Genomic DNA, 17,318 nt, shown 5'->3' on the forward strand with positions numbered 1-17,318 from the left:
ATAATCTTGCCCTCTATATCCATCATGCAAATCAGGCCAGTGGGCAGAATTGACTCAGCTTCTGCTGGTCGTATTGAACAGGTGGGAAGCCACACAGGGTGCTCAGGTCCCATGCTTGTGAAACATGGACCACTTATAAACACCATCTTCAACTCCTCGAAAGATTCCAACAACGGTGTCTCCAAAAAAGTTTACACATCACTTGGGAAGACAGGCGAACTAATGCCAGTGTACTAGAAGAAGCAAAGATCACCAGTGTCGAAGCAATGATTCTTCAACATCAACTTTGTTGGACTGGTCATGTTGTGCGGATGCCTGATTATTGTCTTCCAGTAGAGTAGAGCAACTACTCTATTCCAAACTTAAAAATGGAAAGTGGAATGCTGGTGGTCAACAAAAGAGATTTAAAAACTCTCTCGAGGCAAATCTAAAAAAAAAAGTAGTATAAACACAGACAACTGGGAAACACTGGCCTGCGAGCACTCCAATCGAAGAACAGCCTTTACCAAAGGTGTCATGGACTTTGAAGACGCTCAAACTCAGGACGAAAGGGAGAAATGTGCTAAGAGGAAGGCACGCTTGACAAACCCTCACCGTGATCAACTCCTGCCCGGATACCTATTTCCCCACTGTGGACGGATGTGTGGATTCAGAATTGGCCTTACGGACTCACTGTTAAGACTGTCGTCATGAAGGACAATCTTACTTGGCTACAAGAGATCGCCATAGAAGATCCACTGGAAACTGTTATGTAGCCACTGCTTAAGGCTTCAGAGATTTCCTTGGGCATGGGCCTTGCCTGCCTCTGCACCTATAAGGTCTAGGGACCTTTTACTGATTTTTTTTTTAAGGGGGAGGAAAACTGGGAGCACCAAACTGAAATCTGCAATTGGTGCTTCATTCCACGGATTCTCTTCTTTCACAGGAGAAAGGCAGAGCCTCTTAAGAGAAGCTTTGCAGGGATTCAAGGAGAGATTCCACATTCCATTTGGATCCATTAATGCCTGCCCGGGGCAAAGGAGGTTGGGCAGAAAGGCATAGAATCATAGAATAGAATATCATAGAATCGTAGAATCGTAGAGTTGGAAGAGACCACAAGGGCCATCCAGTCCAACCCCCTGCCGAGCAGGAAACACCATCAAAGCATTCTTGACATATGCCTGTCAAGCCTCTGCTTAAAGTCCTCCAAAGAAGGAGACTCCACCACACTCCTTGGTAGCAAATTCCACTGCCGAACAGCTCTTACTGTCAGGAAGTTCTTCCTAATGTTTAGGTGGAATCTTCTTTCTTGTAGATTCAGCACCCACTGGAAAATACATGACCTCCATCCAGGACCCATGGAAAGGCCACCTCCCCTTCAAATGCAAACTATCATTCACCTTGAGGTGGTCCGAGAGTCAGCAGAATCACCATGGCATGGACAACCAGGATGTGCATCGTTGCTGTTTCTCCGGTGCTCCAGCGGAGGAAGACCTGATCTTGGGACTCCGACTAGAGAGAGGCAGAGGCAGAGAGAGAAGATTGGGTAATGAAATGCAACCGCTCTTGGAGAACAATGGCGGCTGCTCGTTTGCAGAATGCTCAGCCCTAAGAATCTTGCCTGGCCTCTTCCTTGGGGAGAACATTTCTAAATCAATCCTTTTTATTAAAAAAAAAACCCACACCTCCAAAAAGCTTTTATTGCTGGCTCTTACATTTTAAAAAAGAAAACTGACCCTGTTTCTAATACATGCAATTTATTTTATTGCTTCCTTGCCTTTTAAAAAAATCATAAACTGCCTTGCAAGGGCTTGTCCAAAAGGGAGAGTAAAACCAAAATAAATATGGAGGTTGAATTTGTTTATTTATTTGATAGATTTATATCAAGCCCTTTCTCCAAAATGGAGTTCAGAGAGGTTTAAGGCAATGATAATGAAAACTCAATGATCATAATAACGCATTTAAAATACAAAAGTAAATAAATAGTGAATCAAACATGGTAGTGATAAAACGCTGTGGAATTGGATCACGCACAAATAAAAAGGTATTCAGTTCTTTTTTCATCTGACGTATTTGTAGCTTGCTTTTCCAACAACAAATGTCGAGCTCACAATAGTCACAACAGCATTTAAACCCCTCCCCCACAAACATTGCAGTCACTGTAATATCAAACCCAATTGCATATAAATAAAGCAAACAACAACAAATTTCTCAAAACAAGGATGCAATTCAAGAAAGCCATCGTAACCTGTAGCTACTTTCTAATCACAGGGAACCCTACTCCAAAACAACAACAAAATAGATTAGCTGTGTGCCCTGTTGGTTTTCAAATGAACTGTTTTGCAAGGCTGCAATGGATGGAAGCCTCATTCACTGTCCGTGAACAGTAGGAAGCCCTGACTCGTGTTGCTGTCCTTCTCACAGCCTCTGTCACGGGCAGGACAATGAGCAGGACTTTCCCCCGTGACCGTAACGCACAGGGTCATTGAGTCACAGGGCAGGCACTCCTCCAGGGACTCGGCGGGGAAGGAGAGGGCCACTCACCCAGCTGTAGACCTCCTCGCCCTCTTTGCTCTGGCGCATGCGCTTGATGTAGCGGGAGAAGACAGAGAGCAGGGCCACCAGCACGGCGTCGGACTCTGAGCTGTAGGAGAGCTTCGAGAAGAGGTGGGACATGATGGTGGACCGTTCCACAATCAGTCTGGCCACGTCCTGAAAGAGGCAATGGCAAACAAGGCATGAGAGCAGAAGGAGAGGCTGTGAGATCAGCCCAAAGGCCCACCTATAATAATAATAATAATAATTTATTATTTATACCCCGCCCATCTGGCCGGGTCTCCCCAGCCACTCTGGGAGGCTTCCAACAGAAAAATAAAACACAATAATCTATTAAACATTAAAAGCCTCCCTGAACAGGGCTGCCTTCAGATGTCTCCTAAAAGTCTGGTAGTTGTTTTCCTTTTTGACATCTGTTGGGAGGGCGTTCCACAGGGCAGGCGCCACCACCGAGAAGGCCCTCTGCCTAGTTCCCTGCAACTTGGCTTCTCGCAACGAGGGAACTGCCAGAAGGCCCTCGGTGCTGGACCTCAGTGTCCGGGCAGAATGATGGAGGTGGAGACGCTCCTTCACCTAGTCCAATGTCCTGCTCTCAGAGTGGCCAACCAGACAACCGTGGGAAACCGGCAAGCAGAACCCAAGCACAGGAGCTCTCGCCCCTTCTGCAGCTTCCAGCAGCTGGTTTTCAGAAGCCCATTACAGTGAAACCTTGGTTCATGAACTTAATTCGTTCCAGAAGTCTGTTCGACTCCCGAAACGGTTTGGAAACCAAGGCACGGCTGCCGATTGGCTGCTGGCACTCAATCGGAAGCAGCAGCGGATGTTTGGGTTCCAAAGAACGTTTGCAAACAGTAACACTCACTTCTGGGTTTGCGGCGTTTGGGAGCCAAAACATTCAAGTTGCAAGGCGTTTGACAACCAAGGTACAAGTGTACTTAGAAGATGCGCCAGGTGCCTTTGGACTCCAGCTCCCATCAGCCCTCCCAGTGTGGCCAGTAGTGAGGAGTGATGGGAGCTGCAGTCCAGCAATGTCCCCAAAGAACCCGATATGAAGAACACGATATGAAGGGCCGAGGAGAAAATTAAGAGGGAACCACCACAGATCTGTGTGTTCGGCCCTTAAACGGAAGGCCTCTCTCTCACCAGCGCAAGGTCGTTGTGCTGTCCCTGTTCCTCCACTGGAGCATGCTGGGAAAGGTAAACCAAGTAAGCGCTGATCGTCTGAGGATCCGTCTCCATGTGGATGGCCTGGAAATGGCAGAAGGAGTTGTGATTCTCAGCCTCAAGAGGGCTCAACACTGACTAATGGGAAATTGGAAACCCTTTTAGGGCCCTCGTACCTACGGGACCGCCTCTCCTGGTATGCCCCACGGAGGACCTTAAGGTTCACAAACAACAATATTCTGGAGATCCCGAGCCAAGAGGTGGCTAGATTGGCCTCAACTAGGGCCAGGGCCTTTTCAGTATTGGCCCCAACTTGGTGGAACGCTCTTTCACAGGAGACCAGGGCCCTGCGGGATTTGTCATCTTTCCGTAGGGCCTGCAAGACAGAGCTGTTCCGCCGGGCCTTTGGGTTGGATTCAGTCTGACCCCTGGGTTTTCCTCCCTCATGGTTTGGATTTATAGACTACTTAAAATGAGGCTGCATTTTAAATTTTAATATTGTATTTTAATCTGTATTTTAATTAATTCTTTTCTTTTCTTTTATGTCTTATTGTAATTTTATTGGTGTTAGCCGCCTTGAGCGGGGTATTATTATTATTATTATTATTATTATTATTATTATTATTATTATTATTATTTCTCTCTCTTTCTTTTTTCATTTTTTAAAAATCTTCCTGTTTCTTTTTTCTTTCTTCTGCTTCTGGTTTCTTTTTTTTGTGCGTGTGTGTCCTCAACTCTGGGTCAATGAGGAACCTGTGTAAGAGGCAGGGAAGGGAAGATCTCCCAGGGTGCAAGACTAGGAGGATAAACCGGAAGCTCACAGGTGGGAACTGGGGCGGGGAGGGGTCCCAGCCCCTTTTGGGTGAGATAAGGATTAAGATAGCTCCATCCAACACATGAGGAATAACAGCAACAACCGGGGGAAAGAAAGACATAACATCTTTCAAAGACAGGAAGGAACACCACAGATAGAATAACTTCCACAAACAGGAAGAACAAGGATATAGTTTTGAGTTCCTCACTTGTAATTTTATAAATCATTTAATGGGTCAACACAAACAGAAGTTACTAATATTGCAGTTGTTGTATGAGGGATTATTATTATTATGACCAGAACGTAATTGAAATTAGGAAGATTTTGGAACGCAGAAATAAAGAAAACAATCAAACCATCAATTCTAGCACGCGGGGGCCACCTTATCTAAATTATATAATTCAGTATTTGAACAATTGGTATTAATAATTGTATTATAAATCGGTGTTGTTGAGAGCCAGTGTGGTGTAGTGGTTAAGAGCAGTAGACTTGTATTCTGGGGAACCGGGTTCGTGTCTCCGCCCCTCCACATGCAGCTGCTGGGTGACCTTGGGCTAGTCACACTTCTCTGAAGTCTCTCAGCCCCACCCACCTCACAGGGTGTCTGTTATGGGGGAGGAAGGGAAAGGAGAATGTTAGCCGCTCTGAGACTCCTTCGGGTAGTGATAAAGCAGGATATCAAATCCAAACTCTTCTTCTTCTTCTTATAATGATGCTATTATGGGACTGTAATTGAAAAACTAATAAAAGTATTATTTTAAAAAAGAATTAAGGATTAAAATCTACCTTTGAGAGAGGACTTTGTATTTTCTTTCTTTCTTTTTTCATTTTTATTTAGATTAGTTTCAGTAAAATTTATTGGGGGGGGGGAGAAGAGGGCCCAGCACTGTTTTTCTAGCTATGTAGCATGTGGACTGGGGTTCATCAGATGGCGGGTCATGAGATGCCCTGGTCTCAAACACATCAGGCCAGCATTTTGAACTAAACCAAGAAACAAGTTGGATTAGCAACCGAATCCTGGGATTGAGCTATCTTGCGTGTCACCCCGAGCAGGAGATCTTACCTGCTGCAAAGCAACGGCAGTGGCAGCCCTAACGCTGTCAAACAAGGGCAGCTTAGGCAAGTCCCGTAGGAGCCACTGGTAGCCCTGCAGGAGCTCTGAGTCCCCAGAGTCTTCCTCCATAGGGTGATCCTTCTCCTCTCTGTCACGGAGTCCTCCTTCTGACAGCATCAAAGACAGGCCCTGCGGGAAGGAGGACAGAGGCAGATTTAAACAATATAGAGACCACTAAGAACTGTAGAGCTGGAAGGGACCCCGAGGGTCACCCAGCCCAGCCCCCTGCAATGCAGAAATCTCAAGTAAAACATCCATGACAGGTGGCCACCCAGCCTCTCCTTTAAAAACCTCCAAGGAAGGAGAGTCTACAACCTCCTGAGGGAGACCATTCCACTGTTGGACAGCTCTTACTGTCAGACAGTTCTTCCTGATGTTTAGTTGGAATCTCCTTTCCTGTAACTTGAGTCCAATGGTTTGGGTCCCCCCTCCAGAGCAGGAGAAAACAAGCTTGCTCCCTCTTCCATGGGGCAGCCCTTGAGGTATTGGAAGATGGCTATCCAATCTCCTCTCAGTCCCCCCTTTTTCTAGGCAAAACATACCCAATTCCCTCAAGCACTCCTCATAAGGCTTGGTGGCTAATCTATCTTTCAAAAAAGCAAACAAAGGGAGTAAAAAACCCCAAAAAACCCTAAACAGTCTAGTGAGGGCTGCCTTTGCTCAGTAGCCCCGGAATGTCAGCTAGAAAATAAATAATAATAATAATTATTAATAGCAATAAAAACTGGAATGAAGAGTTGACTGAAGACCCTGCTTAACTCTCTATCAGCTTAGGATTTAAGGACATATCACCATGTTTTGCTGCAGAACACACTCATTGTGCTCACTGCCATTTGAATCGTATCCTTTTATGTGAAACCCACATCCGAATAGGTCCACAGGGCAACGGATGGCCAAGCTACCAGTGGAATAAGCTGCCTGTATTCTTGAACGGAAGAAGCGTCTTCCTGTGAAGAGGTGCCATTGTCAGGAGGCTCAAGAGAGGCCCAGCGACACCACCCTTGCCATCTTCCTTACCTTCATGGCCAGCACCCGCGAGGCCACCTGGGAGGAGCTGAGGCGCCTCAGGAAATAGTCGAGGACTTCGCACGTGGTCTGCTCGTCGGCCTTGGGTCCCAACAGCAGGTCCTGGAGGCGTCCAAGGAGCTGCCTCTGCTTCTGCTGCCTCTGTGGAGAAAGAGGTCGCTGTTTCTTCCCAGCGGTTCCTCAGCTACTGGACCGCTGAGAGCTGATGTGGGGTAGCAGCGACTGCGGCAAGGCCAGGGCAAAGGAGGCTGGGGTTCAAAGAACCCCTCAGGGCACATCCACACCGTGCATCTGAAGAGCTATGATGCCCCTTTAAATAGTAATGGCTTCCTCCAGATAATTATGGGGGGTGCAGTTTGCTAAGGGTGCTGAGAGTGTTTAGGAGATCTCCTGTCCCCCTCACAGGGCAACCATCCCCAGAGGGGTTGAGCGATCAATTCCGCTTCACAGGAAACTCTGGGAATGGTAGCTCTGAGAGGAACTTTGGGCTCTCTTAGCAACCCTCAGCAACCTTAACAAATGGTGGCTGTCTACCAACTCTATCTGGTATGCCGGCTCAGACACTGGCTGCCCGCAGACTGTCTCGCCAGAGTGGTACATGCTCTAGTTGTCTCCCGCTTGGACTACTGCCATGCACTCTACGTGGGGCTACCTTTGAAGGTGACTCTGAAAGTACAGCTAATCCAGAATGCGGTTGCCAGATCTCAAAGATCTGCCCTGGCTCCCAGTACGTTTCTGAGTGCAATTCAAAGTGTTGGTTGCTGACCTTTAAAGCTCTATGTGGCCTTGGCCCTGTAGACCTGAAGGAGCGTCTCCACCCCCATCGTTCAGCCTGAGATCCAGCTCCAAGGGCATTTTGGCAGTTCCCTCACTTGAGGGTCGATTTCAAAAAAATCCCCCTGGAAAAACGGTTATGTCTGTGTGGAGATGGCAGTATTGAATCGGTAGCTCATGTGCTTCTAGCTTGCACTCTTTATAAAGATTCGAGGGCTGAGGTTCTTACCCCTCTACTACTATCCGTAAAAGGTCACTCAACCATGGCTACTGTGTCCTTTCTCCTAGCAGGTGACAGCAAAAACTGCAATTTTTTTTTTGGCAAGGGCAATTAGAATAAGATCTATTGTTTCATTATTAATTTAAACTTCCAGAATGCATTTTGTCTAGTTAGGTTTTTATCTCTGTCTTCAGTAAATTTTATTTTATTGCTATGGCTAGTGGCTGATGCAAATAAATAATCTTCTGATGTTCCCTCACTGCAAGAAGTGAAACTACAAGGAAGAAGGCAGCGGGGCCTTCTGGGTAGGGGCACCCGCTCTGTGGAATGCTCTCCCGACTGGTGACAAAGAGTAAGCAACTATATAATTTTTGTGGACATCTGAAGGCAGCCCTGTTTTGGGAAGCTTTGAATGTTTTATGTTGTTTTTCCTTTATATTTGCTGCAAGTCGCCCAGAGTGGCTGGGGCAACCGAGTCAGGTGGTGGTGGTGGTACCTCCCAGAATTCTTTGGGGGAAGGCATGACTGTTTATAGCACTATCTTGGCGCTTTCAATGTATGGTGTGGAAGTGGCCTCATTCACAAAACTCAGTGGGTTATGTCAGATGTAAAAAAGGTAAAGGTAAAGTCCAGTCGCGAACAACTCTGGGGTTGCGGCGCTCATCTCGCTTTACTGGCCGAGGGAGCTGGCGTTTGACCGCAGACAGTTTTCCCAGGTCATGTTGCCAGCATGACTAAGCTGCTTCTGGCGAAACCAGAGCAGCGCACGGAAACGCCATTCACCTTCCCGCCGGAGTGATACCTATTGATCTACTTGCACTTTGACGTGCTTTTGAAACGCTAGGCTGGCAGGAGCTGGGACTGAACAATGGGAGCTCACCCCATTGCGAGGATTCGAACCACCAACCTTCCGAAGGGCAAGCCCAAGAGGCTCAGTGGTTTAGACCACAGCGCCACCCGTGTCCCGTACTGAGATGGCACCACCACCGAAAAGGCCCTCCCGGTCAACAACACTTGCTCCACATGAATGAAACACTCCCTGAAGGCTGAATGGGCACCCAAGACCACCTACCTCTCGTTTCTTAGCACGCTGCTCTTTGCTTTCTCCTTCCTCTTCCTCCTCGCCAGAGGCGGATTCGTCAGCGGCGTCGTGCAGAAGGAATTCACAAAGGCACTGCACTGGGAGAACATCCAAGGAGCCCTCGCTGGACTGAACCAGGTCTGCCAGCCATGGCATCGATTGCGAAGAAGCCTAAGGAAGAAGCGGGTCAGGTTTACCTGTGGGGTTGCCTCAGCCCACCTAAGTCCCGAGACCTCCAGGTACAGGGCAGCATAAAAATTCAACAAATAATAAAAATTAAAAATAAGCCCACTCAGCTGCTTCAGTCTGCAGAACTGGCACTGCTACAGGCGCCACACAATATCTGCTCCACATCTGTAAGAAATCCATCTTTGGGCTGTGGGGGCTCCTACACTTTGGAACTCCTTGCCTATTGATAACAAGCAGGTGCTTTCCAGGGCACTCTTTATGGCGCTTGGAAAAAAAACATTTTTTGCTTAGGCAAGCCTACCCAGATTCACAGAATGTTGACATGCCTTTAAATCTGTTTTTAGTTTATGTGGTCTTAATTTTTTGAATGTTTTGTTTTTAACAGTTTTTACTGAGAATTTTATTGTGTTCTTCTCTGTGTAAATTGCTTTGAGGGTTTTTTTTAAAAATAATCTTGTAGTGTGTACATTTTATGAAATGAATGAATGAATGGGTCTTTGAAGCTAGTTGGAAAGCCAGAACTGATGGGACCAACCAAATTAGCTGGGGTGGTGCTGGAGTTCTGCAAACAGAGGGACACCCCCAAGGACGCATCCTGCATCATTTTGTCTCCTCCACTTTCAAAGCAGAGGCAACTAAGTGCCATTCCCATTCTACAAAAGCTGTCTTGTTTCCAGCCTCACCCTTCCATCTCCTCCCAACCCCCTTTCAGTCTCGCTCCAATTTAACAATCCTTGTTCCAACATTCTCAGTGCATCCAGACGTTGAGTCAAACCATTTGATGCAACCCCAAAGGCTCCCCATTTTCCAATTGACAGCCAAAATTACGACACCAAGCAGCAGCCCTCGGGTGCCTTCAAGTCCCCTGCCTCCCCCCGCCCCCCGCCCATGGCACTTCCCAGCCCTCGGGGTGACCCACCTGCCTCTGAATGATGTTGAGGAGGAAGTCGGGGTGTCTGCTGCGGCAGAGGAGGTGCCCCAAGCGGAGAGACTGGTTGAAGCTTTTCACCTGGTCCAGGACAGGCTGAGGTGGCCGGCGAGGGGGACCCCTGAGAAGGGAAAAGAAGGGGGTGTCTCGGATTTTCTCCCAACACTCCCCACACCTCCACTGCTTCCCTGGAATAGCTGCTAAAGACCTGTCTGCCTCGAGGGAAGGCAGAAGCGAGGCAGCACAGGCAAAGGACAGCACACAGACCAGAGTGGCTAGGGCAAACCTATCAGACGGGCAGTGCACAAATTAAAAAAATAATATTAGCATTAGTGTTGGCTGCCGGCTGCCCTGAGGGGACTCTGTCGCTCTCTACATTTTCCACTTATTTGATGTATTCATATCCTGCCTGCCTTCCGAAGCTGGGATCCAAGGAGGCCAACAGCATTATAAAATGCACAAAACACAAATTATGTAAAAGCAGGAGTTGAAATATATGAAAAAGCCATTTAAAATCAGCACTGAAGCACAGTTTGCCCTGCTAGCAGCCGCCCAGGGTTCAGCATGACAGCTGGTCTGAACAGGAAGGTTTAGCCTGCCAGCAGAAGGATGACAAGGAGAGAGCCAGACTAGCCTCTCTCGGAAGGGAATCCCACAATTTGGGAGCAGCAGAAAAGGCTCTTTCTCTCATGTCATATCACCAACCCTGCCTCTGATGCTGATGGGACCAGGAGAAGGTGCTCACTCGAGAATCTTAGCACCCAGGCAGCTTCATATAGAAAGATATGGTATTTCAGGTAGCCTGCACCCAAGGCATGTAATGTTTTATGTATCATGCTGTATACCGTAATTTTATTTGTTTTAGTGTTTTAATAATTATGACAATTTCATCATTTATACCCCGCCCATCTGGCTGGGTTGCCCCACCCACTCAGAGCAGCTTCCAGCACATATAAAAACACAATAAATCACCAAACGTTAGGCAGCTTTCAGAGGGCTTCCAAAATGTGTGTACTTCTTTATCTCCTTGACATCCGACGGGAGGGCGTTCCACAGGGAGGGCTCCTGAATAGCCACCACCCCCCACATGTTCATTTACGGTACATCCCATGATCTCCCCCCACCTTGAAAGACCTGAACTTGTGTCACATTCTCCTTTGGAACACAATTCCCATCCACCCCAACCAGCACAGCTCGAATCATACGGAGGGTGCCGGGTTAGCGAAGGCCGCCCTGGGGCAACAGAGGGACACTTACTGGGGATCCAGGCTGGTGAGCTGAGATAGCAAGAGGCTGCTGCTCTCCGTGATGGTCTGCTTTGTTGACGCTGCCGCCAGGTGGCCCTCAAAAGCGAGGATTTCTTGCTTCTCCCGCTGCGAGATCTGCAGTTCGCGGCTGATCATTTCTGTGCGGGTCTCTTCGTCCGTCAGAGTGCAAGGAGGGTAGGAGTAATTGCTGAGAGGAACAGCAGGGGGAATATAAGTTCCTTGGGATCACATTCCAGAGGGCAGGCACCACCACCCAAAAGGCCCTGGTGTTAAGAGGACATAAAACCAATCTCAGGAGCACTGTAAAGAGTGCCTCTTCCGAGGGTCATAGAATCATAGAGTTGGAAGAGACCACAAGGGCCATCCAGTCCAACCCCCTGCCAAGCAGGAAACACCATCAAAGCATTCTTGACATATGCCTGTCAAGCCTCTGCTTAAAGACCTCCAAAGAAGGAGACTCCACCACACTCCTTGGTAGCAAATTCCACTGCCGAACAGCTCTTACTGTCAGGAAGTTCTTCCTAATGTTTAGGTGGAATTTTCTTTCTTGTAGTTTGAATCCATAGCTCCATGTCCGCTTCTCTGGAGCAGCAGAAAACAACCTTTCACCCTCTTCTATATGACATCCTTTTATATATTTGAACATATCACCCCTTAACCTTCTCTTCTCCAGGCTAAACATACCCAGCTCCCTAAGCCGTTCCTCATAAGGCATCGTTTCCAGGCCTTTTGACCATTTTCAAAGTTGCTCACTTGGAGCTACGTATCTGAAACTCTTGCCCTGCCTTCCCATTATGAGTTTCCATCTGTGGTCAGAACAGGACACCTCCTGTGCTAATCTTCAGCCTTCAGCTGGTTCCCCCACTCTTTTAGTGTTAACACAGCATCCACCTGCAGCCAGAAATTGTACAATCCGTTTGGCCCACTTGGGAATCAGTCTCCACATCCTGCCTTATGTACAGACTAAGCTTCAGTTCCCCCAAATAGGCAGGATTAGCATACTTACTTAGTCATGGCCATTTCCATGAGCATCTTTAGTGTGGGGTACTCGTCCCAGGCAGCGAGACCTAAGACACAAGCGGGGGGGGGGGCAGGGCGGGGGGGGGAGAGAACTGAGATGGCACCATGCACAACAGCCAGAGGTTTGAAGAGAGCTCTCTGCAATACTCTGCCCAGTGACATACCTCTCCCCAGTAGATCGCATGTTATTTTTGGCTGTCAGTTCCTTCCTTGAACTGGTGCCTTTTAGAAGTCGTTGGAATACAATTCCCATCACCCTCAGCTATCACACACACACACACACACACACACACTTAAATTTTCTGTTTTACAACTTAAAATACTCATTTTACATCATCAGGATTTCAATTACTTCCTTTCTTCTCTTTCCATGGTACATTTTACGTATCATAAATCCCTGCATATTTTACAAAAACTATACCATTCAGTATTCCATTACTGCATCCATCAAAACTTATTTACACTGTTGAATTTATCTTAATGCTGCCGGCGTTTTAGCTGTACACAATGATTTCCCATGTATTCGATAAATGTTTTCCAATCTAACATATGTTCTTCTTGTTCTCTTTTTCTATATGTTAAGTCTGCAAGTTGTGCGGTGATTCGTACATGCGCAGAAGCGCCGAATCATGTGGCGAGCATGCGCAGATTCGGTGCTTCAGGTTGTGCACTGCTCAGGTTGTGAACGGGGCTCTGGCACGGATCCCGTCTGCATCCAGAGGTACCACTGTATATCGTTTTAATTCTACCAAGGTTAAATTGCTTTTTAATTATTGCTTTTTCTATGCTTTCAGCAGTTCTTATTTTTATCTGTAAGTTGCAGGGTATAAAATGATAATAATGCTAAGGATGATGACAACAACTATGCTAGCACCTGGAGGGAACAAAACATAATTCCTGGCATAGGGTTAGGTCTGCAGTAGGAATTGTCGGTTGTTTTGTTGACACAAGCCATGACTGGTGAGGCAAAAATAAGAGTTTCCTTGGACTCTAAAGCCACATTCTCACCATTCATTTAAAGCACTATGACGCCACTTGAAAAGGCCATGGCTTCCCCAGCAAAGAATTATGGGAGCTGTAGTTTGTTAAGGATGCTGAGAGTTCTTAGGATTCCACGCTGTTCCCTTCACAGAGCTACAATTCCTTGAGTTTCCTAGGAAAAGGGAACGACTTTCTGCCATTCAGAGCACTGTAGTTTGGTAAGGGGAAATAGGGTTGCTGGACCAGATGGGCCTTCTTTTTGTCCTCATTGCACTCACCGATGTTTTCGGGGTTGAATGCAGCAACGACGAGCAAAAGAGGCCAAGCTTTCCAGTAGAGAGTAGAGATGGCCAGATTTGGAGGCTGGTACCTTCAATACAAACAGAAACAATCACATTGCATTGCAGTAGTTTAATATTTTTTTTAATTGTTTCCATTGCCCAAAGATGCTCTAGACATAGCCGTTCACAGTTATTGGCTCCCCGCCCCCTTCCTTATGTTTTCTGCTCACAATAGAATTAGTTATTCTCTCTAGCCCAAGAGTTGCATGCATGCAAATGTTACCCAGGGGGCAGCTGGATGTTCTCTGGGTGATGGTAAGTGCACAGGTTCAAGACGGCATCAATCAGTTGGATCCTCTCCACTCTCAAGACTTCAAGATCTAAAGGAAGCAGAAGCACGTCGTGAGCTGTGTGTTGATGCAAAACCGTCCTGTTCAATTTCTTAGGACTGTAGACTCAAAACTAGCGGAGTCCTAAAGGAAAACGGTGCAGGTTCAATGAAGGGGAAAAGGAAATGAGGTTATGGAGGAGTAACAGAAAGCACAGCGAAGCTGGCCTGGGTCTGGGTCCGTGCCCAGATAGGATGATGCCCATGAATGCTGCCCCACGGAGCTTCGCAGAAAGAAAGCGGGACAGGGAAAAAAAAGGAGCAAGAGTGGGAAAATAGAGACAAATACATTGGGGAGACACAGGGAAGTTTATAAGTGAAAAAGTCCTTCTGCCTCAATTGGAAATCTCACCTAGACTCCATTTAGCCTCAGGGGTTCTGAGCAAACTCTGCTCTAATCTTATTTGTACAGTGGTACCTCGGGTTACAGATGCTTCAGGTTACAGACGCTTCAGGTTACAGACTCCGCTAAGCCAGAAATAGTACCTCGGGTTAAGAACTTTGCTTCAGGATGAGAACAGAAATCGTGCTCCAGTGGCGGCAGCGGGAGGCCCCATTAGCTAAAGTGGTACCTCAGGTTAAGAACAGTTTCAGGTTAAGAACGGACGTCCAGAACAAATTAAGTTCTTAACCAGAGGGGTACCACTGTATCTTCTTTGCTGCCATGAGGGCTAGCCACTTAGGTTTCACTTTACACACACACACACACACACACACACACACACACACAGAGCAAGTTTTTTAAAAAAGAGACAGAATTTATTTATTTGGCAGCTGTTCATCCTGCTTTTCGACTGGAGTCCTCACGCCATTTTTAGTAGAAATGTGGAAACTGCAGCCTTGCTTATCATTTCCCTTCATCGTCCTTGGCCAACATGGCCGTTAGCCAAGGACGATGGGGCAGGGCGCACCACGGGGCCTCCAGTGTCTGTTTGCCTCCTCCCACTCAGCTGCCCTACAGCTGGGAGGGAGGCCATAGCTGCCAAGTACCCCGTTTTCCCTGGGAAACCCCCGTTTTTACTTACCTTTTCCCGGTGGTCCCCCGTATCACTTCGTCTCCCGTTTTTCTCCGTTATTTTCTCCTGCCAGCGGCCATTTTTTTTCTTTCCAATTTGCCCGTCTATGGGCACCAAAAATGGCCACCGCCGGCTTCAAAAGTCACATCTACGCATGTCCGGAAGTGCATAGAAGCGACTTCTGGTGTCGTCGTTGGCCATTTTTGGTGCCCATAGAAGGGCAAAGCGACACCGGAAGTTACATCGACGCAACTTCCGGTGTCACACGGCTGCCGGTCCCGGATTCTGCAGTCCGGGACTTGGAAGGTAAGAGGGAGGCAGCGGGCGGGCCGTTTGGGAAGTGCGGAGCCTGTGCGTGTCCAAGCCACCATGCCTCTCCCAGGCACGCTGCGGGCCCTGGTGAGTGCCACCTGGCATTTTGTCACCCCTCTCAGTGGTGAAACCCAAGGCGGACCACCCCCACCGTCCCCTTTCCTCCGTCCCTGCCTGGGTCTAATGTGAACTGGAGTCCAACAATAAGGGACGCTTTAGCCGAGTTCCTACCTAGATGACCCTCGGGGTCCCTTCCAACTATACAGTTCTGATTCTAACACCTGGAGATGCATAAGCAAAATAAAACCGGTGGGTGTGCGAAACCAAGGCTTCACTGCCAGAATCCTACCGTCTGCCTGCACAGCTGCCGCCCGTTTCACCAGATGGTCTGCAAGCTCCATGGCATCGGCGGGGCCGAGGGGGAGATCCCGCGACAGGCCGATCACGAGGATGCGCATGAGTGTGTCTTCGAGGATTGGCACTTCAGAGCAGAGGCGGAGGTAGAAGCTGGTGGGAGGGAGAGAGAAAGAGCTACTGGCTTCCAAAGAGTCAGTCCATATGGGGCGCAAAGTCACACCGATCAGCAAACCTAGCCAATAACCTCTTGGAACAAGAGTGGCAACCCTTCTCCCGGGGTTTTGCAGGCTTTTTCTTTTCTTTAAGTAAATAAACCCAAGCCAGCCCCCCCCTACTTACTTGCGGTCGCTCTCGGGAGGCCAGTTGTCCCATTTGTAGTAGGTCTCTGGCTGCTCTGTGAACAGCACTTTGTGGAGGCTTAAAAAATAGGAAAAAATGATGTTTCAGAATCAGTTGATCCAGGAAGAAAGGGAGTCCGAGAACAGGGGGAAATGTTCCAAGACTGTACAGGAGTGGCAAAGTTGCTCCAACGGGATTCCCTGCCTGCCCACCAAGCTTTCAAGTGGAGGGGTGGCAGTTTTGTGCTGTCCATCAGGCAGTGATGGCTTTTCCCATTTGCTTTGTCCCACCCTCCAGCCCCAGGAGTCTTCATAAGGGAGTTGTTTCCAGAGGAAGAACTGTAGGGGGGGGGGAGACTTTGTCATTTGGTTTCCCCTGTGCTGCCCCACCTCCAGCCCAAGGAACCCTCAGAAAGGAGTTGCTGCCACGGGTATTGTGTGCCTGGGCATTTTAATGAGCTGAACAGACTGAAAGATGATGAGTCGTGGGGATGTGTGTATGGATTGAACGGTGCTTAGTTTAATTTTGGCTGCTATTTTGCCAACGTTAATATTGCTTTCCAGATTACAAATACTGCAGTCCTAAAACATGACTACAATTGTGATATTCAGTTTATTTTGTAGTAGTTGTTTTGTTAATAGTGCCTTATAATTGAAATGGTTTCACTGATGATTTGTAATTGTTTTACTGGCAACTTGCTAATTATTCTGTGAGAATTATGCTGCGTTTGTAATGCTCTGTTATGTCGTTGTTATTTACTGCTTGAAGCAGGGATTTCATTGTTTGAATGAAAACCAGCATAGAAATATAATCCATCCATCCATGCCCAGCGGCTTCCCTGTCCCTGTGGGGATTAATGGCCTGTAAGTGGGACTGGGAGGTTGAATCTCCTCTCGTTGTACCGCCTCTCCCTGGGAGACAACACCAGATCTACCTCCCCATTCCCTCTGGATCTTCCAGCTGTCACAGCAGGTCTTGCCTCTGGGCCCCCTTGTCATAAGAGCCTAAGAGGAGCCTGCTGGGTCACACCAATGGCCCACCTATAATAATAATAATTATTATCTGCCTGGCTTTCCCCAGCCACTCTGGGCGGCTTCCAACCGAATATTAAAAACAATACAGCATGCTGCATGCTGTTCTTACACTGGCCAATCAGATCACTGTGGAAAACCCACATGCAGGACTCGAGCACAAGAGCAACTTCTCCCCTCCTATGGTTTCCAGAAACCGGTATTCAGAAGCATTGCTGCCATCAGTAGCCTTTTTCCTCCGTGAAATTGCCTAATCCTCCTTTAAAGTCATCCAAGTTGGTGGCTGTCAATGTTTCCTGCATGGAGCTCCTTCTATAGCTTAGTATGTGCTGAATCTTTATCTGTCCTGAATCATCCCACAAGATTTCCTGGGCAGGGAGGGAGCAAGCTCCTACCTTGTCAGAAGATCCATGGGTGTCTACCCAACCCCACCCATTTCCTCTTATTCTGATTGCCCACCCTCGAGTGCCTCCTGGCTCC

At 47.7% G+C, this 17,318-nt stretch overlaps 1 protein-coding gene across 1 annotated transcript in view; it reads right to left on the reverse strand.

Annotated features, from left to right (window-relative positions):
- The window catches only part of INTS1 (integrator complex subunit 1), a 66,724-nt gene that overhangs the window by 32,762 nt on the left and 16,644 nt on the right, over positions 1-17,318 (reverse strand). The window contains exons 13-25 of the mRNA XM_035131449.2: positions 15,808-15,885; positions 15,461-15,618; positions 13,679-13,775; positions 13,393-13,484; positions 12,120-12,180; positions 11,103-11,300; positions 9,837-9,966; positions 8,720-8,899; positions 6,645-6,794; positions 5,577-5,756; positions 3,679-3,783; positions 2,524-2,691; positions 1,380-1,491 (exon numbers count right to left, since the gene is read on the reverse strand). Of these exons, the coding sequence (XP_034987340.2) occupies positions 1,380-1,491; positions 2,524-2,691; positions 3,679-3,783; positions 5,577-5,756; positions 6,645-6,794; positions 8,720-8,899; positions 9,837-9,966; positions 11,103-11,300; positions 12,120-12,180; positions 13,393-13,484; positions 13,679-13,775; positions 15,461-15,618; positions 15,808-15,885 (1,709 nt within the window). The remainder of the gene's footprint in view (positions 1-1,379; positions 1,492-2,523; positions 2,692-3,678; positions 3,784-5,576; positions 5,757-6,644; positions 6,795-8,719; positions 8,900-9,836; positions 9,967-11,102; positions 11,301-12,119; positions 12,181-13,392; positions 13,485-13,678; positions 13,776-15,460; positions 15,619-15,807; positions 15,886-17,318) is intronic.

The sequence above is a fragment of the Zootoca vivipara genome, chromosome 14, assembly GCF_963506605.1.
Source record: "Zootoca vivipara chromosome 14, rZooViv1.1, whole genome shotgun sequence".
In the NCBI taxonomy this organism is placed as follows: Eukaryota; Metazoa; Chordata; class Lepidosauria; order Squamata; family Lacertidae; genus Zootoca; species Zootoca vivipara.